We start from the raw sequence: 25,487 nt of genomic DNA, 5'->3' as shown, positions 1-25,487 counted from the left end.
TTCTGTGTAGTTTATTTATGGCATTCCGTTGGGTTTGACGTCATCTGAACAGGACATCGCACGCTCACTGCTTGATAGCACGCGAAGGTCCGTTTACGCCGGTTGTTAAACAACATCGTTATGGGGAAATGCAAGTTTGCGTCCAAATAGTTGGAAGATAAGGAGGAAGGACAATCAATACTGCATATAGTCAATGTGAGGTAAAGTGTGTCGCCAATGTAACCGGTTAGAACTCAAAGTGGCTATGAGGTCTTAAAATGTATGGAAAGGGTCTTAAAAAAGGTCTTAAAAGGTATTGCATTTGACTTCAGGATTCCTGCATATACCCTGTCCTGGGTATCAGAGCCCTACACTGTTTGCAGGGCTGATCCTGCCAACATTCAAATTGTCCTTTTGGTGCACTGTGAGTGTTGAACATGTCCCTTTTCTTGCAACATGACAGCCCTGAACTTCACTGCCCCTACTAACTATTGCACTTTTGAGCAGCTGCTTGGTTCTGCTTCACTGCTGCTCAAGTTGATTTGGGATATTTCAAGCACAAGTTATAAAATATATACAACTGTAAATAATATAAGTGTTAAGTGTTGTAATTAAATTGAATGACACAAATACTTGTATGGCTTGTACTCAGCACACCGCCTACTAAACTAATGCCATCTTTCCACAAAAAAAATCATCTAAAACCTCATGTGCGCTTTCTGGCGGCGAACACACGACAAAGTTTAGCAACTGAATGTATTACAATAGTGGAACATTTAGCAGCTGAAGACTAAGAGACAGATATTTATCTCAAGAGTTGGTTGAGACCAACAACTCAGCTAAAAGAACAAAGAGTGAATATTGGACTTACATTTATCAGGTTCACCCTACTTTCTGGTTTTCTAGAGAATGCAAGCACAAGAGTGGTATCGGAGAATTTCTAAACTATTGTTCAAGAAATAATTTTTTGCTCTGGGTGAAAGCTGAAAAAACCGTTCAGGTTTGTTCTTGTACTGTGTCTCTTTATAGCTGTGACTGTGTAAACAATGTACAGCCTGAAACACAAGCAAACAAGTTTTTCTCAGATATTAACCTGCTGCTGTATCTCGCTTTCGAGTCAGGTTCTTTTTCTCAGGCAATCTTCTTTAGTCCAAGTATTCTGTTTGTGTGTTTGTATATGTGTGTGTATTTGTGTGTGTCCTTTTCTGACACCACAATCATACATGTATATCAGAGCTATACCAGAGCTGAAGCAAACAGATACACAGGAAGTGAGTCATTGCGCTTCTGCCCTTTCAAAGTGTTGCAGTGAAACTAATCTACAAAACCTCAAAGGATACAGGGCCGAGGTATTGCCGCTGTGTTTGTGACCTTTTAATGCAAAGATTGTGTAGATAATAAGGCAGGCATTTTGTGATGTATTGCTGCAGAATGTTTGTGTAGGAAACCCAAAGAAAACCAAAGTTTGTGGTTGACACAAACACAAACTTTAATGAAATAATAATGCTTGTTGATCACAGCACTAAATTGCATTGATGCAAGGTTAGTTTTTGTGTGGACACCTGTGTCTATGTATTGTTGGTTTGACTCCCTGTGATCTGAATCAGGTTTGAATTTACACTCTGTTTTAAAGATGTTTGCAAGCTGTTTAATGGAATTTAATGGTAGTTAATAAATGGCCAAATTTAAACCATAAAAAGCAACTATATAAAATACAAAATAAATGGGGATTGTAATTATCTGCACCTACAATTAATCCAAAATAATCTAAAGCTATTTTAGTTGATCACTTTTGGCGTTCTGTTGCTTCTTTGCGCCGGTGGTTGGAGTCTCCATTGTTCAGATGATTACACTCAGTTGGCCACTGTAAGCTCTATTAACTATGATCATCACTGCATCAGAAAAACACTAAGGCTCATTTTAAGCAGGGAATATATTTCGGTGGTACATTTAGGAAAGATGATTGAGAAAACATTTTAAACAAGAGCTATCAGTTATTTTGGAAAATGCGTTTTTGGCAAACATTTGCATTCCATTAAAAGCACAATTGATCCTCATGCATCCACTTTGAGATGGACAGTATTTACAATCTGAATTAATTGTCATATTTTAGATCAAATATGTTGATGGTGCAGCAATTCCTTTTTAATGTGGACACATGTTTTTTATCAGATACATTCGACTGTAATAAAAATAAAAATAGCTATAAAGAGCTTATTTTCAAACGTTTAGTTTCTTTATGTTGAATTGGTTTTAAATTATTCCAATAGGCTCCACTCTTGTACTGGCTTGCAGGGCTTTACATAATTGTACATTTATTTTAGAAAATATCTGTCAAATCTGTGTATTCATCAGATATTTGTACCAGCTATATGCTGACACTATTCTAGTCCCTCCCATGTGAGCTATTTTAGCTGAGCACCTTACTTTTTCCCCTTGACATCGTTTTATAGCTCAGCCAACAGCCGTGACAGGTAAAGGTCAAGGAAAGACGAAATGTATAATCGAAGGGAATAGGGTTGATTTCTCTTTCCTTCATTACCTGTGCCCTTTACTCTCACTTCTGAGATTTCTCTCTCAACTCAAGAACATGTGCAGAGAAGAGGACCATATGAAATAGCCGGTAACAGATAAAAGCATCACCTGCCTTCATCAAACTATCTTTTTCTTGACTCTTTGATTCTTACTCTCTTTCTTACAAAGATGTGCTGTACTGTCTCTTTTCTGTGTCTTTTATTTCATTTCAGCCCCTCCTCATTACAACTCTCCAACTCCATATCAGTCAGCTCCTATTTATCCCTCTTTGAAATCCTTCATTTGCTTCTATATCTTTCCTACCTCTTTCTGCGTCTTTTGTCACCTACAGAAGCTTCTGATTTAGAATAAGAAGATAATAAACACACAAAAAGGGCTGCCTTTTATTGTTTGAACATAAACTGAACATGCCACAGGGCAACTCAAACTCTAAGCTGTTATTGCAGAGTATTTAATGAACTGAACAAGGTTCAATGTGTACAAATGCCACTGAGACATGGTTATTAAAACAGAAGCAGCTCAGCTGGAAAGCCAATGCTAGTCTGGCTTTTCATTGAAGAAGCATTACTGCGGCAGTAGCTGACATGACTTTGTTTTCAGCTAAGTCTGGAAAATAAGACAAATAAACAATGAGTGTTGACTCAGGGCCAAACAGTACATGGACAAACATTTACTCTATATCCTGTTGAATGGTTGCTCCGTTTTTCAAGGTATGTTTGTTCAATGTTTTAGTTTGTATCATTATTTGTTAAATATAAACTGATATTCTACACTTCGTAGAGGAAAGAAACATGCTGAAAAGGAAATTCTAACATGTTGTGATGGTGTTCACATCAGCTTTGGGTTTATTTTGATGGTGTGTTATTTACAGAAGAGGCCCTTAAACATTTTCTGATTATAAGTCCTTGATCATTATAGGTATTTATTTTGATATTCATGCACTGTTCTCATGTTCTTGTTATAATTGTTGATTGATCAAAAGTGAATTGTAAAAAGAAAATAGTAACTTTTGATCTAACTACAGAAAGAAGACTGTTGCATTGCTTTTCCTGTGTGTATTATTCTTGTATTTCAGTCTTTCTTTGTAGCATTGCATGTGATTTGGATGTGTGTGTGCACTGTTTTTAGACGGCTCTAATATACTGTAGAATGTGCATTCTGTTACTGTTAGACTAAAGCAGTTGCCTTTATTCAAAATATACCTCTATTTAGATGCCATAGTTACATGGCACCTTTTTAGATGTATTATGGGCTGTGGTTATTCAATACTTTGAGTAATAATCAATGCCTCACATTCAAAATGTAGGTTGAATAGTTCATTCTTGACTTTGGCAACATCAGTTAAGAAAACACTTTCTGCAGTATGTCCCAAGCCTGTTACACTATTTACTCATGTTTTATGGGTAAGCTGCAAGTTTCTTGAAGGGATTGTTTTCAGGCAATAGTATGTCATTTTTCTCTCTGTGTTTTCTCTTCCAGTACCGGATTGGGCAGCTGTACATGATCAGTAAACACAGTCACGAGCAGAGTGACAGAGGGGAGGGAGTGGAGGTCGTCCAGAACGAACCGTATGAAGACCCGGAGCACGGCCAAGGACAGTTCACAGAGAAACGAGTCTACCTCAACAGGTCAGTGAGGTAGACCTGTATATTGTCAAACCTGCAATCATTTAAAGTGTATTCAATTTTTCGTACCTTTTACTTTTAGTCTATTTTTATAGATTAAATCATTAAGCCGTAGCTTGTTCATTATTTGTTTTCTATATTTTACATATTATTTGGGCAGAATCCTTTGGTTCAAAGAACATATTTAGTTCCTTTCTGAAAAAAAGAAGGTGGGCAGAACAACTTGGGCCACCTGCTGAAACTTTGTCAACAGTAAATTCAAGTAATAGGGTACCACAAAACCACAGTATAGCATTATATATATATATATATATACACACGTAGATAACACTATAGCAATGAGCTTGGTAACAACTTGTGCTTTAAATGATACGTTTTTTTAAAGTTTTTTTAGCGCATTGTCTTAAAGGCTTGCTCGCCTTCTAGATCTCATGTCTCTGAACTCTATCACTCAAACAATTTAATCTTTTTCCCTGCCTTGACCCAACGCTAGAAACACCTGAATTCAATGTGTAATAAACAGTATGTTTGCATATGAACTGTCTGAGATTACATTGAGCCATTGCATAAGGCTGCAAAGGTTGCAAAAACGTCACTGCTGCTCACTACATGTTGTTAGTAGCAGGTTTTCCTGAGTCACGTATGCATCACACTTACATCACCACATACTGATGCATCTCATTGTGTCCCATGCAGCTGCACGTGTAACTCTTCCACACGCAGTTTTGACCCACGTGAACTAAACAAAGATGACAGTGAAAAGGGTGGAGGAATATGTGTGGAAAATATAAAGATAAAATACAACAAAAGTCTGAGAGAAAGGAAAAAATAAGAACAAGAGAGGGAGAAAAGAGAGGGGGGAGGGGGACAGAGATGCTGGCCATTTGTTTAAGCATAAATACCTGTGTCAGCGTACGCTATGCCAGGGAACTCATTATGCTGAGTCAGCACAGCTCTGCTCTTCAGAGGAGAGAAGAGGGAGAAAGAAGGGGGGAGAAAACACATTTAAGTTGGGCAACTATTTAGGTATATGCAAGTGCTATGTATGCAAGTGCAAGTGCTATGTATGTAATCAAATATTTAAGAATCCAAATTAAAAACAAGTTCCACAATTTCACATTTAACCTTTTGGGTAGTTAAATATATGATGGTTGGAACAACAGAGGAACTATAGGTTACTTACGTAACATGAAGTGAGATGTCTCACTATGGGATGCGCCTCAACGCGTATGCAAACAGAAGCATCAATCTCCTTACGCCAATCCTGATTGGCTGGTGATCTTGACGTCAAAGTCAGTGAATCCACCCACCCTTTAAGTAGCTTGCGCTACGACGCAGCGTCATTCAAAAATAAGCACCTCTTCTCGCTTCACCATAGCAAGGAGGGCCGTCTGGTGAGACATCTAACTTCATGTTACTCTGATAACTGGGGTTACGTAAGTAACCTATAGTTCTCATTCATAAGACTCCGTTCGATGTCTCACTATGGGATATTGTAGCTCCCGTATTGCTAGACATGCTTATCTCGAAAATCACCAAAACAACCAGAACTTAACAGGCAGAACTTTGTCTCAACACGGGACCCAGCACTGCGCGGGCCACACTTGGAGCAGAGACATCTAGCCTGTAAAAGCGGACAAAAGTGAGTGGTGAGGACCAGCTCGCTGCTGCACAAATGTCTTGGATGGAAACACCCTTGAACAAAGCCCAGGATGTAGCCAGTCCACCAGTAGAATGAGCATGCAGGCCCGTTGGTGCCTGCAAACCCTGACTCGTATAAGCCAGAGCAATCGCTTCCACAATCCAGTGGGAGAGCCGTTGCCTGGTAACGGGCTTGCCCTTCTGAGGGTTAGCCCAGGATACAAAGAGTTGGTCATTACAACGAAACTCTTTTGACCTGTCCATATAGATGCGTAAAGCACAAACTGGACACAGCAAATTCGGCCGCTGTTCCTCAGAGGAACACAGCGGCGGAGGAAATGCCACAATGTCAATGGGGGTACATGAGCCAACCACCTTAGGTATAAAGGCAGGGTTGGGCTTCAGCAACACTCTCGTTTGCCCCGGGGCGAACTGAGTGCATGAAGGATGTACAGAGAGCGCATGAATGTCACTGACTCGCTTGGCAGATGCCAGAGCCAGTAACAGCACGGTCTTCAGTGACAGGTGTTTCATGTCAGCTTCTTCCAGGGGTTCAAATGGAGGTCTAGTGAGCCCATCTAAAACCACTGCCAAGTCCCATAAGGGCACCAGTGACCTGGAAACCGGGAGGAGCCTGCGAGCCCCTTTCATAAAACGGCAGACCAAAGGATGTTGGCTAGCCGTCTTTCCCTCAAAGCCCACATGGCATGCAGCAATAGCAGCCAGGTACACTTTGATCGTAGAGAAAGCTCTGTGTTTAACAATTAAGTCCTGTAGAAATGATAAAATCACCCGACAGGACATTGAAAAGAGATGTGTCCTTTTTGAAGGCACCACTCCTCAAACACCCTCCACTTACAGTCATAGAGAGACCTGGTGGAGGAAGCTCTTGCACTCTGAATAGTGGTTATCACCTTCTGAGGGAGTCCCACTGTATTCAGATTGTACCACTCACGGGCCAGGCCCATAGTGCCAAGCGCTCTGGGTATGGTTGAAAGATCGCCCCCCCCGCCTGAGACAGTATGTCCCTGCGTAGCGGGAGCTGACACGGCTGCCCGCACAGCAGCTGATATATCTCCGCCAGCCAGTACATTGCAGGCCAGTGCGGAGCTATCAGGATAAGTGTGTGGCGTTGTTCTCTCACTCTGGCCAGAGTTGGGGGTATCAGAGCCAGGGGTGGGAACGCGTACAGAAGGACCGGAGGCCAAACGTGCGCGAGTGCGTCCACGCCTAACGGTGCGTTTAAATCGCGCATTGAAAAGAACAGCTGACATTGAACATTTTCTTTTGATGTGAACAGATCTACCGCGGCTCAGGTCGAGCAGGTGTTTTACGAGGACATTCGTCTGCGTAATAGCCTCTTGCTCCGACTGTGCGAGAAGGAGCCAATCGTCCAGATAAGTTGCCAGGTGAATACCCTGTTGTCTCAACGGGGCTATCGCGGCTTCCGTACACCGTACAAACACTCGCGGGCTGAGAGACAGACCGAAGGGAAGTACTCTGTACTCGTAACAGACACCCTGAAAGGCGAACCTCAGATATTTCCTGTGTGGGTAATATACTGGGATGTGGAAATACGCATCTTTCAGGTCGACTGATGTGAACCAGTCGTTTTGGCGCACGAGACGCAACAGAGATGTGTGAGTGAGCATTCTGAATTTGTATCTTTTGAGATATTTGTTCAGAGCTCTCAAATCTAGTATAGGCCGAATTCCGTTCCCTCCCCGTTTGGGAACGAGGAAATACTTGGAATAAAAGCCGCTCTGACTCTGTTCGGCGGGTATTATCGATATAGCCCTCTTTTCTAGCAGCGAGAAAATCTCTTGCTCTAGAATATGGGCCGACTCTCCCCGGGCCTGTGAATACAGAATGCCCGAGAAGTGAGGGGGGGTGACAGCGAATTGGAGCCTGTAGCCCCGTGTTACTGTCTTGAAAACCCAAGCAGAATCCGTGAGCATCCTCCACTTGTTGCTTCTCAAAGCGAGCGGAGATGTCACAGCTCTGTCGTCTGCCCTCAGTGTCTCTATTTGTTGTGTTACGGAGTCCTCTAGTGTCTGAACACGGTGGTACCCCAGGTTGACAACCCCGGCCGACACTGCGCATGCGCGTGGCGGTGGTGCCTTCACAATCCCGTCTATTGTCCGCCTTTTGAGAGAGGCCGTAACCGCTCTCAAAAGAGGGGCAGACGACAGACGACTGTTTATTGTTTTTATTGTTTTTCTTTTCATTTTTATTGACTGCGCCCTTGGCTTCAAGCCTGGAAACGACAGTGGAAAATGATTTATTTTGAAACAACAATGATGACATGTGTTTGTGTGACTTAAACAGGCAGCTGAACTTGCTGTCTTTGATGTTAAGTCCATTTCCCTGATGGCGCGAACTTGAGGATGACGTTTTGGCATCACTCGAGGCGGCAGGAAGATGGGGGCATGGCGGCACCCCGAAAACACATGAGCATCCAACACTGGAACGTGCTCTGGAGCTGGGGAACAGGGAACTTCCAGCTCCTTCATCGAGGAGAGGAGAGGAGGCTGTCAGGCCGCCCGCTTCTTCTTCCTCGCCTGGTGGCTGAAAACCTGGGTCGGCTGCGCCTGAGCGGCCGCTGCCGGGACCGGAGATTTTCTTGGCCAGCTCCCTCTTACCTCGTGCCTGGGGACCCGGGACGGGCTGCGGTCTCTGCTGCTTCGGTATTTTGAACCGAGCAGGACGTGAGACAGCTTGGGTGAAGGCCTGCCGCGGGACCATTGGAGGTGGCGGCTGGACCCTTCGGGGGAGACAGAGCTGGAGAGCCTCGTCTCCCTTCCTTTTTGACTCGCACCTCAGCTGCATTGAAGCTAGAGCGGAGCCAAATATGCCCTCGGGAACAATAGGCATGTCCAGAACATCCTCTTTTTCCCGGTCTGGAAGGTTGGTCAGGTTGAGCCACCTGGCTCTCTCCTGTACCACCATCATTCCCAGTGCTTTGCCCGTGGCTTGGACTGCACAGCGCTGCACACGGAGGCAAATGTCCATGATTGCTGCGATCTCGTCCCACACGGCAGGCTCAGGTCTGCTCGACATGTCCTCGCAAAGCTCCGCCTGGTAGGCGGTCAGCAGCGAGGAGATGTTGAGTGCCCTGGCGGACAAAGCTGCGGCTTTATAGGCCCGTTCGGTCATCGCTGACTGGAACCGGTCTGCCTTTGTCGGTAGCATGGGGTTCCTGCTCGGTGTCGAAGCCAGCCTCGGTTGGAGGTGGGCTGCCACTAGCGGTTCCATGGGCGGCATGCAGAGCAGGCCGAGCCTCTCCATACCGTCACAGTCCAGGGAGGAGGCACCCTGGATTGGGGCCTTGTTGCTGAAGGGACGGTCTCTCCACGAGACCGACACCTCGTCCAGCATCTCCGGAAAGACTGGAAGGAGCTGCCTCTTCGTCCTCGCTGCTTGGGGCAAGTTCTTCCCCTCGTAGCGAGATCTGGAGGTCTCCTTGGCCGCTTCAGGCCATGGGATGTCCAGCCTGGACGCAGCGCGGTGACACGCGGCCTGCAAGTCCATGCTTAGGACGGACGAAGCTGGTGTGCTCTCGCCCGGGGGAGCGGACATCACTCCCGGCTTAGCAACCTGAGCCGATGAAACGAAGATGTCATCCCCATCTGAGTCAGACAGGAGGAACTCAGAGGTATCCTCTTCGTCCTCCATGTAGTCCAACTCCAGGACATCCTCCTCGGGTGGAACCATGGTGAGGTCCAATTGGGAGCCCCAGCTTGACACAGCACGGGGCTCCGCTCTCGCGGCTCTTGCCGTTACCGGGTCCCAGCCTGAAACGGCTTGGGGCTCCGGTTCAGCGGCTGTCGCTGTTGTTGAGCCCCAGTCTGACACAGCGCGGGGCTCAATCTCTGCGGCGGACGCCACCATGTCTTCATTGCCGGACGGCGAATCAGCGGACATGAGGGGGTCCTGTCCCGACAAGCTAGCTTGGCGTGCTAACCGTCGGCGGAGGCTCTTCATGGTGAAGCGGGTACAATGCCCGCATGAGCCGGGGTTATCGATAGCCTCCCGGGTGTGTTCCAGCCCGAGGCAGGACGAGCAGACCTGGTGTGAGTCTGTGCCTGACATTTTAAACCCGCAGCCGCATAGCCGAGTCTCCGAGTCCCTGACTCCTCTGGTGTGAGGGAGAGAAGGGTCCATCTTCGATCGCCGGGGTGTCGGCGTGGAGTGGACACGCTAGTAACAGGTACGTTACTGAGAAAAAATCTAACCTTGCCGTTAGTCCGAAAGGAAAAAAGGCGACGGTGTAGATTTTATTCTTTAAAGAATATTAACTGGTGTGTTAATACCTTTTTTATCTCTGTCTCCTCTGGTGTGAGAGAGAAAAGAGAACGTCCTCTTTACCGTGGTGTCGGTGTGGAGGGAAGAACAAACTAGCAACAGGTATGTTACTAGCTTGAAGAAAAAAATCAAACCTTACCGTTATTTCGATAGAAAGAACGGCGAGGCAGATTCCAATATTAACTGGTGTGTTAATATTGCTAAATCTTCTTGCAAAGCAAAAAAGTAACCGGCAAGCGCCCGTCGACCGAATGTTAGCTTTGGGTTCAGTCTGTGGACTGTTAAGCTAGCCCGGTTACTGATAAAACGAGATGTGCTCTGAAGCGAGAAGAGGTGTTTGAATGACGCTGCGACGTAGCGCAAGCTACTTAAAGGGTGGGTGGATTCCCTGACGTTGACGTCAAGATCACCAGCCAATCAGGATTGGCGTAATGAGATTGATGCTTCTGTTTGCATACGCGTTGAGGCGCATCCCATAGTGAGACATCGAACGGAGTGTTATGAATGAGAACGGAAGTTGTTATATGGACGTTTTCGATGTCAACATGCAAGAAACACTACATCAATGTCACCTTCTGTTCTATGTTTAACTCATGGCCTGTTCTATATTTTACAAAACATCTTTGTTTTTACATTTCTTCTCATAATGAGAACTCAAAAGTTTACTTACAGCTCCCTTTACCAATAGAAGACATTTTAATAGAAATATCATGAAGAAATAATCCAATCATACTGCAGTTTAAATGTAAAAAGACAAAACACTGATCTTTTCAGAGTAGCTGACATTTTGTTAAAGTCAATTTTTCATTTCTCTGGTTACACTCGAGATGAGCCTAACACAGCCTGGTTCCTCTCACACACCCTTTTAAAGAAAATGAAGTTGGATCTTGTTAATTGGACATTATTTATCTAAACCATGTACATTCAACTAGCCATCTGGTTCTGCAAATAACTGAACATTTAGCTCTGATTCACCAGCACACAAGTCAATCTGGACTTGTTCTGTCTCACAGACCCCATATTGGCCCTCACAATCTGCCTTGAGCTGTACCTCATTATTTGGATTCAACCCGTCCGACCTTAGCATGAATTCCATGTCGGTTTTGTTCATTACCTCCATTCATAAGAGCGGTGAGGGGATAGTTGATTCATTGAACATAATAAGGTGTTACCTTTCCTTGGTATGTGTTTAACTAAAAGGGTGTTTTTTCTATTCATTTAAATAAAAACAAATGCCAGCTTTGGCATGATAAACTCAGAGCAGCCACCCACCACTCGCACGCCTGGCAAGTTCAACGTGGGCCCCGTCACAGCAGCTATTGGCAAAGATCTTTTGAAGAACAGGGAAGGAGTGGGAGAAATCAACAGATGGAGGTGTAGGAGGAGTGCCAGTTTCTTTTGTTGGGAGGGAGAAAGATGGAGAGAGCGTGTGAGTGAGCCTGCCAACACACACACACACACAATGTGATGGTCGATGGCTGTTTTTATTCACAGCCGTCATGTGCAGTGGGCGCCATTTGTATCCTCCTCAAGGAATTGTTTTCCATGTCAATCAAAGGGAGTGGAGATGGAGGCATGGTACAGGAAAGCTTGTGCACTTCTGTGTTCGACATGTCTCATAAATAAGTTCTCAAAGCAGCCTCAGTTAGAGTTCAATAGTGCAGGGTGCACACATTGGCAGTATATTGAACCTCTATGAACACTTGGAAATAATTGTAATGGTAAATGTGCTTATTTGTGTTTTTGCCGAGAGTCTAATAACATTAATACGACTCTCATTTCTTTATGGTACATTTGAAACTGCTGCCTGCACCCGGTGAATTTAGCATAAAGACAAAGGACAAGGAGAAAAGGCTACCCTGGCTCCGACCGAAGGTGATAAAACGTGCCTCTAAAACTCTCTAATGAACACATTATATCTTGTTTTGCTTGGTGCAGCCTGTAGTCTTATCCAGCATAAAAGTGACTGCACTAAACACGAAATAGCACATAAGATCCCCACCCAACCACCCTTATAATAATAATAATAATAATAACTGAGATTTCTATAGCGCCTTTCAAGGGACCCAAGGTCGCTTTACAGGAATAGGGCAAGCACAAACAAAACAAAACAAAACAAAGGTCAGACAGACAAAACAACAGATCGATTTAAGGGCCGAAAGCCTTGATGAACAGATGGGACTTGAGGGCCCTTTTGAAGGCGTCCAGTGTGGGGATGTTGCGAATCTCCGCAGGGAGAGCGTTCCAGAGGGTGGGGGCTGCCACACTGAAGGCTCTGTCCCCGAAGGTTCTCAGTTTGGTGCGGGGGGTGGTAAGCAGGCCAGAGTCTGAAGACCGCAGGTTCCGGGGTGGGGCATGTGGGTGAAGGATGTCCGATAGGTACTGGGGGGCAAGGGCATGGAGGGACTTGTAGGTCAGGAGGAGGACTTTATAAGTTATGCAGAACTTGACCGGCAACCAGTGGAGGTGGATGAGGGTGGGAATGATGTGCTGCCACGGCTTTGTGTGTGTGAGGACCCGAGCTGCACAGTTTTGGACATACTGGAGCCTGTCCAGGGTTTTGTTGGGAACCCCGAACAGGACACCATTGCAGTAGTCCAAGCGGGTGGTGACAAATGCATGCACCAGGGTCTCGGCAACCGACTCCGAGAGTGACGGTCGGAGTCTGGAAATGTTCCGCAGGTGGTAGAAAGCCGATTTGGTCACAGACTTGACGTGGGAATGGTAGGAAAGGGTGGAGTCGAGGATCACACCCAGGTTGCGGGCTTCAGGAGATGGGGAGATGGAGCAGCCGTCGACCTCAAGGACGAAGTCACCAACCTTCTGGAGCAGTGCCTTGGGTGCCACAACCATGAGCTCTGTTTTACCGCTGTTCAGCTTCAGATAGTTTGAGGACATCCATGTCTTGATGTCATGCAGGCAGTTGATGAGAGACTGAGGGGGGAGCTGGGAGGATGGAGTGGTGCTGAGATAACCCTTGGTCCCTTACATTGTGTTTTGATCTTCAGTTAAGTAGGTTAGCCCTTAAAAGTGTTAAGGTACCATGGAGATAACCTGCTGTGCAGAGAAATGGCCTATGCGTTTGATCTCCTGAGCAAATCCCCTGAACCTGAAAGTTACTTACTTAAGTCCGGCAGTGGCTCAGTCAGTAGGCGCTTGGACTGTGAGCCGCTAGTGTCGCGGAGTGTATGTGAGGAGGAAGAGCGGAGGAATGTTTGGTGCGTGGTGCCGTGTATTTTGGATTTGGAGGCTTTGTTTGGATTACATTTTTGATACTTTGAGTGGTTGATATTCTCCCACTGGATGAAAAGGCAATAAGGCACGGAATGAAAGACGTGCTTTCAGGAATGCAGACAGCTGACACGAAGAATGCGGAAGTGGAGGAGGAGGAAAGATTAACGGCGGAGAAAGAGGAGAAAACCGTACGAATGGAGGTGGGAAACGATAAGAGGAAGGAGAAGGTGATAAAGAAAACAGTGGAGGAGGGAGAGGACGAAAGAGAAGGATTGGGAGTTTTTAAAACCGGAAAGAAGTTGACGGCCCCCGCTGTAGCTGCGACAGCAGCATTAGCTGGCAGCGTCAAAGCGGGTGAGGGGAAGGAGAAAGCGATCGAGAAGGGAGAACAAATTGTGTTTTCTCTGAAGAAAAGACTGGAAGAGAGACAACAAAAGAGAGAAGAGGAGGACAAGCAGAGTCCTGGGGAAGGGACGTCTGGGTGGAAGGAGAAAGCTGACGGAGCGAACCCGGAAATGGGCAGCGGCGGTGAGGAGGCAGACGGGAAAAGACGAGAGAATGCGGGGAAGAGAAGGGAAAACGAAAAAATTGAAGGGGGAATCAATGCAGGATCGAGCAAGGAGAAGGAAAGGAATGAAAGAGAGGAGAAAACGGGTGAAAAAGGAAAGGAGAAAGATGCGGAGGATGTGGACTATCTGGCGGAGCTCACCCTGAAAGTTTCCGTGAAAGGTGGAGTAAACAAATTAACAGTGGGGGAATTATTAGTGGGGATACAGGAGATGTGTGGGAGAGTTCTCATTCATAACACTCCGATGTCTCACTATGGATGTGCCTCATCGCGGAGCAAACGGAAGCATCAATCTCATTACGCCAATCCTGATTGGCTGGTGATCTTGACGTCAACGTCAGGGAATCACCCCCTATAATAGCCTGCGCCACGAAGCATGCGTCATTCAAAATAAGCACCTCTTCTCGCTTCACCATAGCAAGGAGGGCCGTCTGGTGAGACATCTCACTTCATGTTACTCTGAGGCCTGGGGTTACGTAAGTAACCTATAGTTCTCATTCATAACACTCCGTTCGATGTCTCACTATGGGATATTGTAGCTCCCGTATTGCCAGATGAGCTTATCTCGAAGATCACCGATCAACCAGAATTTAACAGGTGGAGTCCCGACTCAACAAGGTGCCCAGCACTGCTCGGGCCACGCTTGGAGCGGAGACGTCTAGCCTGTAAAAGCGGACAAAAGTGAGCGGCGAAGACCAGCTTGCCGCTGCACAGATGTCTTGGATGGAAACACCCTTGAACAAAGCCCAGGATGTAGCCAGGCCCCGAGTCGAGTGAGCCCGCAGACCCGAAGGTGCTTGCAGATTCTGACTCGTATAGGCCAAAGCTCTCGTGGGAGAGCCGTTGCGTCAACGTCAGGGGAAATCACCCCCTATAAGTAGCCTGCGCCACGAAGCATGCGTCATTCAAACACCTCTTCTCGCTTCAGAGCACATCTCTAATGGTAGCCGGGCTAGCTTAACAGTCCACAGACTGAACCAAAAGCTAATTTTCGGTCGACGGCGTTAGCCGGCTACCCTATTCTGCCTCGCAGAAGAGTATAGTACTAACACACCAGTTAGTATTATAATCAACCTCGCCGTTCTTCCTCTGGAATTAAGGTAAGGTTTTGATTCTCAAGCTAGCAACACACCCGTTGCCAGCTTGTGTTTTTTCCCACACTGCCGACACCACGGTAGCGAGGACGTTTTTTCTTTTCTCTTCTCACGGAGGAGAAAAGGATTAAAAGAATATTACCACACCAGGTAATATTCTTTGAGAAAAAAGACCCACACTGTCCTTTTTTCTCCGGATTAAAGACAGATTGGTAACACCTTTTTTTCTCGACGTACCTGTTAAGAGCGGGTCCTCTACACGCCTCGTGGCGAACGAGATGGACGCCTCTCTCCCTCACACCAGAGGAGTCAGGAACTCGGAGGCTCGGCTCTGCGGCTGCGGGTTGAAAGTGTCAGGCACAGACTCACACCAGATCTGTTCGTCCTGCCTCAGGCTGGAACACGCCCAGGAGGCCATTGACAACCCCGGCTCGTGCGGGCATTGTGCCCGCTTCACTATGAAGAGCCTCCGCCGAAGGTTAGCACAACAAGCTAGCCTGTCGGGACAGGACCCCCTCATGTCCAATGGTTCGCCGCAGAGATGGAGCCCCTCACTGGGTCGGTCTGGGGCTCATCGACAGCGGCAGCCGCAGAACCGGAATCCCACGCCATATCAGGCCGAGACCCGGTGGCGGCAAGAGACGCGGGAACGGGGCCCCAAGCTATACCAAGCTGGGGCTCCCGGCTGGACCTCACCATGGTTTCACCCGCGGAGGATGTCCTAGAGTTAGACTACATGGAGGACGAAGAGGATACCTCTGAGTTCCTCCTGTCTGACTCGGATGAACAGTCCTCTGCTCAAGCTGCCTCGAACTCTGCTCGGTTTAAAACACCGAAGACGCAGAGGTCGCAGCCCACCCCGAGTCCCCAGCCCAGGCTGGAGACAAGGGCAAGTTGGCCGAGAAAATCTCCGGTTCCGGCTGCAGCTCAGGCTCAGCCAACCCAGAATTTCGGCCAGCAGTCGAGGAAGAAGAAGCGAGCGGCGTGACAACCCCTCCTTCTCCCCTCCGTGAATGTGTTCCCGCCGCCTCGAGAGATGCCTAAACACCATCCTCAAGTCCGCACAAACACATTTCACAAGTTGATAGATTCCTCTGTCATAAAACATTTTCCGCTGACGCATCCAGGCTTCAGGCCGAGGGCGCAGCTCAAAAAAAAAGAAAAAAAAATCAATAAAACCAATACGCAGCCCGCCAATGTTCTCCCCTTTTGAGAGCAGCTACGGCATCTCTCAAAAGGCGGATTATTGACGGGTCTGTGAAGGCACCACCGCTATGCGCAGTGCCGGCTGGAGCTGTAAAGGCACCACCGTCACACGCATGCGCAGTGCCGGCTGGAGCCGTAAGCGTGACATCTCAGCTGGCTCTAAGGAGCATGCAGCAGGAGATAATCACGACACCCAAGCTGCCTCGAACTCTGCTCGGTTTAAAACACCGAAGACGCAGAGGTCGCAGCCCACCCCGAGTCCCCAGCCCAGGCTGGAGACAAGGGAAAGTTGGCCGAGAAAATCTCCGGTTCCGGCTGCAGCTCAGGCTCAGCCAACCCAGAATTTCGGCCAGCAGTCGAGGAAGAAGAAGCGAGCGGCCTGACAGCCCCTCCTTCTCCCCTCTGTGACAGAGCTGGAAGTTCTTTCCCCGGTTCTAAACGTGTCCCCGCTGCCTCGAGAGATGCCTCAACGTCATCCTCAAGTCCGCATAAAACACATGTCACATCTTTGTTGTTTAAATAAACCATTTTCCGCTGACGCATCCAGGCTTCGGCCAAGGGCGCAGCTCAAAAAAATGAAAAGAAAAACAATAAACAGTCCGTTAACTATAAATCCCCTTCTGAGAGCAGCTACGGCCTCTCTCAAAAGGTGGATAATAAACGGGTCTGTGAAGGCACCACCGCCACGCGCATGCGCAGTGCCGGTTGGGGCTTTAAGGACACTACCGTCATGCGCAGTGCCGGCTGGGGTCATGAAGGCTCCACCGTCACGCGCATGCACAGTGCCGGCTAGAGCTGTAAAGGACAGCACGCCAATTCTTCCCCTTTTGAGAGCAGCTACGGCATCTGTCAAGAGGCGGATTATTGACGGGTCCGTGAAGCCACCGCCACGCGCAGCGCAGTGCTGGCTGGGGCTTTAAGGGCACCACCGCCACGCATATGCGCAGTGCCGGCTGGGGTCGTGAAGGCTCCACCGTCTCGCGCATGCGCAGTGCCGGCCGGAGCCGTAAGTGTGACCTCTCAGCTGGCTCGAAGGAGCATACAGCAGGAGATACTCACGACATCTGCCTGGGCTTCTCAAAACAGTTATACTTTATCTGTTTTCACAAACCCAGAGAGAGTCAACCCATATTCTGGAGAGAGAGGTTCTCTCTCTCCTAGAAAGAAGGGTTTTATCTATAATGCCCACCGAGCGGAGTCAGATTACGGGGGGAAATGTCCTCGTAAAGCACCCGCTCAACATGGGCCTCATAATAAAACTAAACCCCCGCCACGGCGTGCGGAGAGTTTTGGTTATTATGTAATGCGTAGTGGCACTACACCCGACTTTTCTAGTGCGGGACGCGCCTACGGGTGCTGTCCTTTCACAGAAGGTGGTCACCACGGACGCAGGTCAGACAGGCTGATAGGGAATTTACGAAGGTCACCCGGTGAGAGGTCCCTAGAGCAGAGACCTCCAGCGGGCACACGTAAACTACCCGGAGCTTTTAGCGGTGTTCCCCACCCTAAAACACTTCCTGCCTTCTCTCAGAGGACACCATGTCCTCGTGAGGACAGACAACACGATATTGTGTATGAACCGCCAGGGGAGGTTGCGTTGTCTCCAGTCACACACACTGGCACACAAACCGATCCCTTGGAGCGGCAGACGTCTCCTCTCTCTGAGAGCGACACAGGTACCGGGAGTTATGCACCTCGGGACAGAACTACTGTCCAGAGGTGCACCACTCTATGCAGACTGGACTCCACATCCAAGGATCGGGAGTCCGCTGTGGGTGCATTACGGCGGAGCCGCGTTAAGTCTGTTCGCAAAAGGAGAAAATGCTCAATGACAGCTGTTCTCTTTAATGCACGATTTAAACGCACTGTTAGGCGGGGACACACTCGTAGACGATTGACCTCCGGGTCCTCTGTACACGTTCCCACCCCTGGTTCTGTTACCCCCAACTCTGGCCAGAGTGAAGGAGCAACGCCACACACTTACTCTGATGTTTCCGCCCTAGCCCGTAATGTACGGGCTGGCGGAGATATATCAGCTGTTGTGCGGGCAGCCATGGCAGCCCCCACCACGCAGGGACAGATTGTCTCAGGCAGGGGGGGGGCGATCCTTCACCCACGCCCAGAGTGCGGGGCACTATGGGCCTGACCCGTGAGTGGTACAATCTGAATACAGTGGGACTCCCTCAGAAGGTGATAAATACTATTCAGAGTGCGAGAGCTTCCTCCACCAGGTCTCTTTACGACTGTAAGTGGAGGGTGTTTGAGGAGTGGTGCCTTCAAGAAGGGCACATCTCTTTTCAATGTCCTGTCGGGGTGATTTTATCATTCCTACAGGACTTGATCGAAAAACACAGAGCTTTCTCCACGATCAAGGTGTACCTGGCTGCTATTGCTGCATGCCATGTGGGCTTTGAGGGTAAGACGGCTAGCCAACATCCTTTGGTTTGCCGTTTTATGAAGGGAACTCGCAGGCTCCTCCCTGTCTCCAGGTCGCTGGTGCCCTTATGGGACCTGGCAGTGGTTTTAAATGGGCTCAAAATGACCCCATTTGAACCCCTGGAAGGAGCTGACATGAAACATCTGTCACTCAAGACAGTGCTGTTACTGGCCCTGGCATCCGCCAAGCGGGTCAGCGATATCCATGCACTGTCTGTACATCCCTCATGCACTCAGTTCGCCCCAGGGCAAACGAGAGTGTTGTTGAAGCCCAACCCTGCCTTTACACCAAAGGTGGTTGGTTCGTGTACCCCGATTGACATTGAGGCATTTCCTCCGCAGCTGGTTTCCTCCGGGGAGCAGCAGCAGGATCTATTGTGTCCAGTCCGGGCTTTGCACACATATATGGACAGATCAAAAGAGCTTCGTCTTAATGACCAACTCTTCGTGTCCTGGGCTAAACCTCACAAGGGTAAGCCTGTTACTAAGCAACGGCTCTCCCACTGGATCGTGGAGGCGATTGCTTTGGCCTATACGAGTCAGAATCTGCAAGCACCTTCGGTTCTGCGGGCTCACTCGACTCGGGGCCTGGCTACATCCTGGGCTTTGTTCAAGGGTGTTTCCATCCAAGACATCTGTGCAGCGGCAAGCTGGTCTTCGCCGCTCACTTTTGTCCGCTTTTACAGGCTAGACGTCTCCGCTCCAAGCGTGGCCCGAGCAATGCTGGGCACCTTGTTGAGTCGGGACTCCACCTGTTAAATTCTGGTTGATCGGTGATCTTCGAGATAAGCTCGTCTGGCAATACGGGAGCTACAATATCCCATAGTGAGACATCGAACGGAGTGTTATGAATGAGAACTATAGGTTACTTACGTAACCCCAGGCCTCAGAGTAACATGAAGTGAGATGTCTCACCAGACGGCCCTCCTTGCTATGGTGAAGCGAGAAGAGGTGCTTATTTTGAATGACGCATGCGTCGTGGCGCAGGCTACTTATAGGGGGTGATTTCCCCTGACGTTGACGTCAAGATCACCAGCCAATCAGGATTGGCGTAATGAGATTGATGCTTCTGTTTGCTCCGCGATGAGGCGCATCCATAGTGAGACATCTCACTTCATGTTACTCTTAGGCCTGGGGTTACGTAAGTAACCTATAGTTTTGGAGTGCAGGGCGAAAGGGGAAAGGGAGTATGAAGTGACAATGAACACAAGAGAGGGGAAGGAAATGCTGTTGGAGGGGCTGAGGGTGAAGGGGGTGATGGTGGAAGCACGGGAACTGGTGAAAAAGGACACAATTGTGTCTTTCATGTATTTACCGATATATTTAAGGGATGAAGCGATATTGATGAAACTGTTAGAGTGGGGGGTGAAACCTGTGTCAAAGGTGATAAGGAGGTTTATGCCGGGGACAAAGATAGCAGATGGCATCAGATATCTAAGGGTGGAGTTTGGGAGTGAGATAAGATCCCTCCCCTATTCAACCAAGTTTGAAGGGGTGGGGGGAGCAGAGTATTATAATGTTAGGCATGATGGGCAGAGCCAGGTCTGCAGGAACTGCCTCAGACCTGGGCATATTTTTAGAGAGTGCCCAGCCTTAACATGCTATAGAATGCAAAGGGGAGGGGCATTTAGCTAGGAACTGTGGGAAGGGGAAAGAGAGGAGGGAAGAGGGAGGGCAAGGTCCCCACAAGAGAGCGGAGGGTGAGGGAGAGGAGGGGTCTTTCCCCCCCCCCAGAGGGCCCTGCTTCTCAACCCCCCCGAGACGAATGAGAGGAGGATGGATGGCGAGGAGAATGTGGGCGGGGAAGGGGAAGCAGGGGGAAACAGACCACGAGAGGGTGGGAGTGAGGATGATGAGGGAAAGGAGGTGGCGACAAATGGGGGGGGGGGGAAGGAGTGGAGAGTGTGGAGTGTGCTGTTGAGAGGAAGGATAAAAAGAGGATGGAGGGGAGTGAGAAGGAGGGAGAGGAAGCGATAACTGAGACGCGGAAAGATGTAGAAAGTGGAACATGGGATGAAAAGTAATTGATGGGTATGACAGTATGACAAAAGTGTGTGAAGGTGGAGGTGGAAAGCATTAATTAATGTGTGTACTAGAGAGATGGTGATGTGTATGCAGGAATAATATCTATGAAAACTGAGATTGAGATGCAACTAAATTGGAAGGAAGCCTTGCGGTCCTTTTTTTTTTGGGGATCGGTAAAGTGGATTATAATGTGTGCAAAATGTAACTATGTTTTGATATAATAAAAGATAAAGAAAAAAAAAAAAAAGTAGGGGCTTAGACTGTGAGCCGTGGGGTCGCCGGTTCAAGTCCCCGAACAGATCTCAAAATGCAGTGTGGACTTCTACTTGGAGAGGTCCCAGTTCACCTCCTGCCCTGCCGTGGTGCCCTTGAGCAAGGCACCGGACAACCCCCTTCCCCCCTCACTCCCATTGCTCCCTACTCCTGGTACTAGGATGGGTTAAAAGCAGAGAACACATTTCACTGTGTATGCTGTGTGCTCTGCATGTATGACCATTAAAGAGGGTTTCATCCCTCCCAATATTATTATTATTATTATTATTATTATTATTATTATTATTATTATGTCGAATGATCCTTTACTGTGAGCAGATTTATTTTCTAGTAGAACAAGTTTCTCATGATTGCTGCGATAGCGGAAGCAATTTCACTCCCATCTTCGCTGCTACATTAGATAGAGTTTTATTGTCTCCCTTAGGAGAAATTTGTCTTGGGCATCGAGATAATACACATAAAAAACATTCAGGTCAATCAGTCATAGATACAGAACAGAGATCACATATATCACATGGCAAAGAAACAACGAGAAACATACAGGTACCGAAATTTCCCTATTGCACATACATAATCAAATTGCACTTTCCCTATTGCATTCATACTGTACATAATCAAATATTGCACTTTTCCCTATTGTATTTATACATAAATCAAATATTGCACTTTCCCCTATTGTATTCATACACAAATCAATATTGCACTTTCCCTATTTCACCTATGCATAGTGTCCGTCAAATTGCACATATCCCTATTGTGTCCATATTTACACACAATGCTCACAGTCTCTCTCCTCCCCTGTTGCTGTCTGTCTCAATGTCTCTCTGCAGTAAATTACCCAGCTGGGCTCGAGCAGTCGTTCCTAAAATCTTCTATGTGACGGAGAAAGCATGGAACTACTACCCTTACACCATAACAGGTGAGCATACCGAGTAAATGTGTTAGTTGGAGCTATCAATCTTTTCTAGCTTTTGTTCAAGGGTCAATACCAAACATATTCCTTGCACACTCAAAACTCACAGTTAGCCAGGTTAGGTGCTGTAACAATAAGAGATACTGACATGTCTACCTCTTATGTAGAAATATCGTCTATAATAGCTCTGGTTGAAAGTTTAGTACTGCAATCGCATGCTGCATAACACTCCTTCAGTTTACCATCTTCTTTCAGTTGGCCAGAAGTTGTTTTTCAGTCGAATCACAGTCAACAGTCAGCACTCCGCTTGGTACAAACACCACTGGATTTGTTTAGGGAGTTGGAGAAGCTTGTGAAAAGACTTTTCTGTACTCGGGGAGAAGAGCCATTTGTACCACATGGTCCAAGATCGCGAATCACCACTGCATTTTTTAACACATTTTTAAAAGGAAGGAAAGAGCTTTTCAACCAAAGTCCCTGAGCAGCTTCAGACATCTGCTATTTAATTCAGGAAGCTCAGAAGCTCTCTTAGCAGCTACTCAATATGTAAATTATCCAGGATATGTGAGGGTTTAACATGGAGCTTTATCAGGATGCAGCGAAACTGGAAATATGCAGTTTTATAGCAGTCTATGCAAAATGTAAATTAAATGTGACCCCGCCTGAAGACAAAGGATCAGAAGGATTTTGTAGCATGGATCAATAAAGTGTATTCTTTTTATCTTAAAGGTTATAATATTGTCATCGAGAACAGCTCTTGATAAAAAACAACACAGTGTAGATTTCACAAAGGCCTTTTATGCTTACACACTCAACTGACTGTCAATAGCTTCAGATAATTATAGAAGTGTGAAAAGGATAAACATGTTATTGACATGAAAACATGTTAAAGCTGACATCAATGAACGTGTTTACAGCGTCGATGTGAAGCAAATGGTTTCTATTCCTGGGATTTCTGTGATGCTCAAATGATCCTGATCTGAAGGAGAAGTGTAAGGACCACAGATAAAAGGGAATGTTCTTTTTGATGAGAGCAAATTACAGAAAAGTAGATGAGAAATTCACAAAGGAGGGGATGATGTGAAGTATCAGTTCATGTTTGTCCTATATATTGTTTAAATATTGCAGCCTTCTCATTTCCTTTTTCATGTGTTCTGTCTCTGCTCTGACCTGATGTCCTACGCCTTGGTCTGCAGAATATACAGTAAGTATCCTTTATGTAAGGCACCAGAGTAACACTGATTATTTTTCACAAGTGTATTATAGTGTAACATAACATGTTGAATTTACTGTAATAATGTTTAGCCACTTAATCAGAATATTGGCAATTATAACCTTTAAAATGTGTAATGGTGCTTTCACCGCATCACCAATCTGCTGAACCTGAAGACACAGAGCAACATTAGCATTCATAAGTAAATGTAAGTCATTTTAGCTCTTTTCTGGTCTACCAACAACGCCTGAGAAGAATATCTGGTGCTTTATCTGTCAAATCCTCCACTAAATGTATCTAGATGCTAACTTTCTATTAGGGCATGACCAAATAGTATACAATGTCTTTTATGAGTGCTATTTGCTGAAAACACACACACACACACACACACACACACACACACACACACACACACACACACACACACACACACACACACACACACACACACACACACACACACACACACACACACACACACACACACACACACACACACACACACACACACACACACACACACACACACACACACACGATACGATATACTTTATTGTCCCCGTAAGGACATTTGTTCTGGACTCCGTCCTGCAGTTCCGCATACATGTACATATACAAACATAGACATTAAGAGACACACACACACACACGCACGCGCACGCGCACGCACACGCACACGCACACACACACACACACACACACACACACACACACACACACACACACACACACACACACACACACACACACACACACACACACACACACACACACACACACACACACACACACACACACCAGAGGGCATGTCTTAGATAATAGGTCTGATCTGTGATTGACCCTGAAAACAAATGAAGGTTTAGCAGATCAAGCGGACACATTTTTAAGAAACATGTGCATATGATTTAGCTTGGCTACAGGGCTTCTGTAGTTCATTGTGAGGAATGTCAACAGCATTAGTCACGCCACTTTAGGCTGCAGGGAGAAAAGGGGAAGACAATAATGCTGTATGAATCAGTGAAGACTCATTCGAAGATTAGTTTTGAAGCAAAATACTCAAAAGACTTGTCTTGGCCTTTGTCAATTTTGACAGGGAGACAGCAAATAACCAGCAATTGACATATCACGGCCTGAAGTTGAGTTTTGCACAAGACAATGAGGAATAACATAGAAAGAGAGAGAACGTTCCTACAGTAACTCTGAGTGTTTAACACTTATTTATTTACTATTTAAATGTTTTGTAATGCAGTCAATCACACAGCCACTGCCATGTCATAGGATATGTTTTTGTGGTTAAACATCTTTGTCTCTCTTGACCCACAGTGCTCATTCCTGCCCAAGTTCTCCATCCACATAGAGACAAAATACGAGGACAACAAAGGATGCAATGACAATGTGAGTACATGTGTGTATTTTCTGAAAGAAGCTTTGAGTAGTTGTTTGGGGGGATTCGGGTCTGTTTCATAATGGTTCACTCTGAAAGGGAGTGTGATAGGAGTCATTTGTACATACAAGTGCATATTGTGTGCGTCCAGACAATGGATACTAATAGTTCTGCATTAAACTTTTATCAGCCCATAGCCCAGTCAATAAACCAGTCTGGCTCTAACTCCCATATCAATCTCTCAGCTTAATATGCATCTGCATTATGTCTGCTGTCCCACTTATACAGAAATATGTACATCAAAATAGGCCAATTTGAAACATTAAATGTCTCATAGCAGACATTGAAAACAAGACCTCTGCGGAGGCTAGATGAGTAAAACCGTTTCAGCAGATTCGGCGAATCGCAGACCCTCATTTATAATCCCTTCGCGTCATAATGCCAACGATACCATGTGCCTTGAGAGTCTGCCAGAAACTGCTCCACTTGTTGGACAGCTAATTAATTTAAGCTGTTAGCCTCCTCACTTTCTTTCCCTCTGTATTTTACTCCACTCTCCAGTTTATAGGAGCATTAGTCATCAAATGAAAGGCTGCCATTGCCTGGACAGTGAGGAAGAGAAATGGAAGGGGAGTGTGCAACAGACAAATTGCTTGAAATATATCATGGTGGTCTGCCAGCAGGTTAATGTGACCAAGTCTTTATATTTGGCTTCCAAATGTCAGGGATTTTAGTGATTGTATAGGGGAAGAATGTCTTCCAACTTCACTCAAATGTCCCCGAGTAGTTTACGCATGTAGGGACAGAAATGGACGAATGTCAGGGTGTCCATGTAGCGATGCTTGGATTCACACGACAGAGCGGCACATTAAAACAATTTGATTAAATCTAAAACACATTGCTTACAGTAAATACACTGAATAAGTGAAAACTGAGACAAAAATCACAGCTCTGATTCATAAACATCTGTTTTTGTGTGTGTATGTTTTAGATACCAGACAATTTAAAGACATGTGCGTCATCCAAGCTGATATAACAGGGTCACATTGATGTTAT

General features: G+C 46.6%; 1 protein-coding gene across 1 annotated transcript in view; it reads left to right on the top strand.

Annotated features, from left to right (window-relative positions):
• The window catches only part of LOC117441153 (cytoplasmic phosphatidylinositol transfer protein 1-like), an 81,250-nt gene that overhangs the window by 45,586 nt on the left and 10,177 nt on the right, over positions 1-25,487 (top strand). The window contains exons 2-5 of the mRNA XM_034077387.1: positions 3,994-4,142; positions 21,752-21,840; positions 23,031-23,038; positions 24,371-24,442. Coding sequence (XP_033933278.1) covers positions 3,994-4,142; positions 21,752-21,840; positions 23,031-23,038; positions 24,371-24,442 — 318 coding nt within the window. The remainder of the gene's footprint in view (positions 1-3,993; positions 4,143-21,751; positions 21,841-23,030; positions 23,039-24,370; positions 24,443-25,487) is intronic.

Source organism: Pseudochaenichthys georgianus, chromosome 1, assembly GCF_902827115.2.
Source record: "Pseudochaenichthys georgianus chromosome 1, fPseGeo1.2, whole genome shotgun sequence".
NCBI classification, from domain to species: Eukaryota; Metazoa; Chordata; class Actinopteri; order Perciformes; family Channichthyidae; genus Pseudochaenichthys; species Pseudochaenichthys georgianus.
This window is presented reverse-complemented; position numbering and strand designations above follow the sequence as displayed.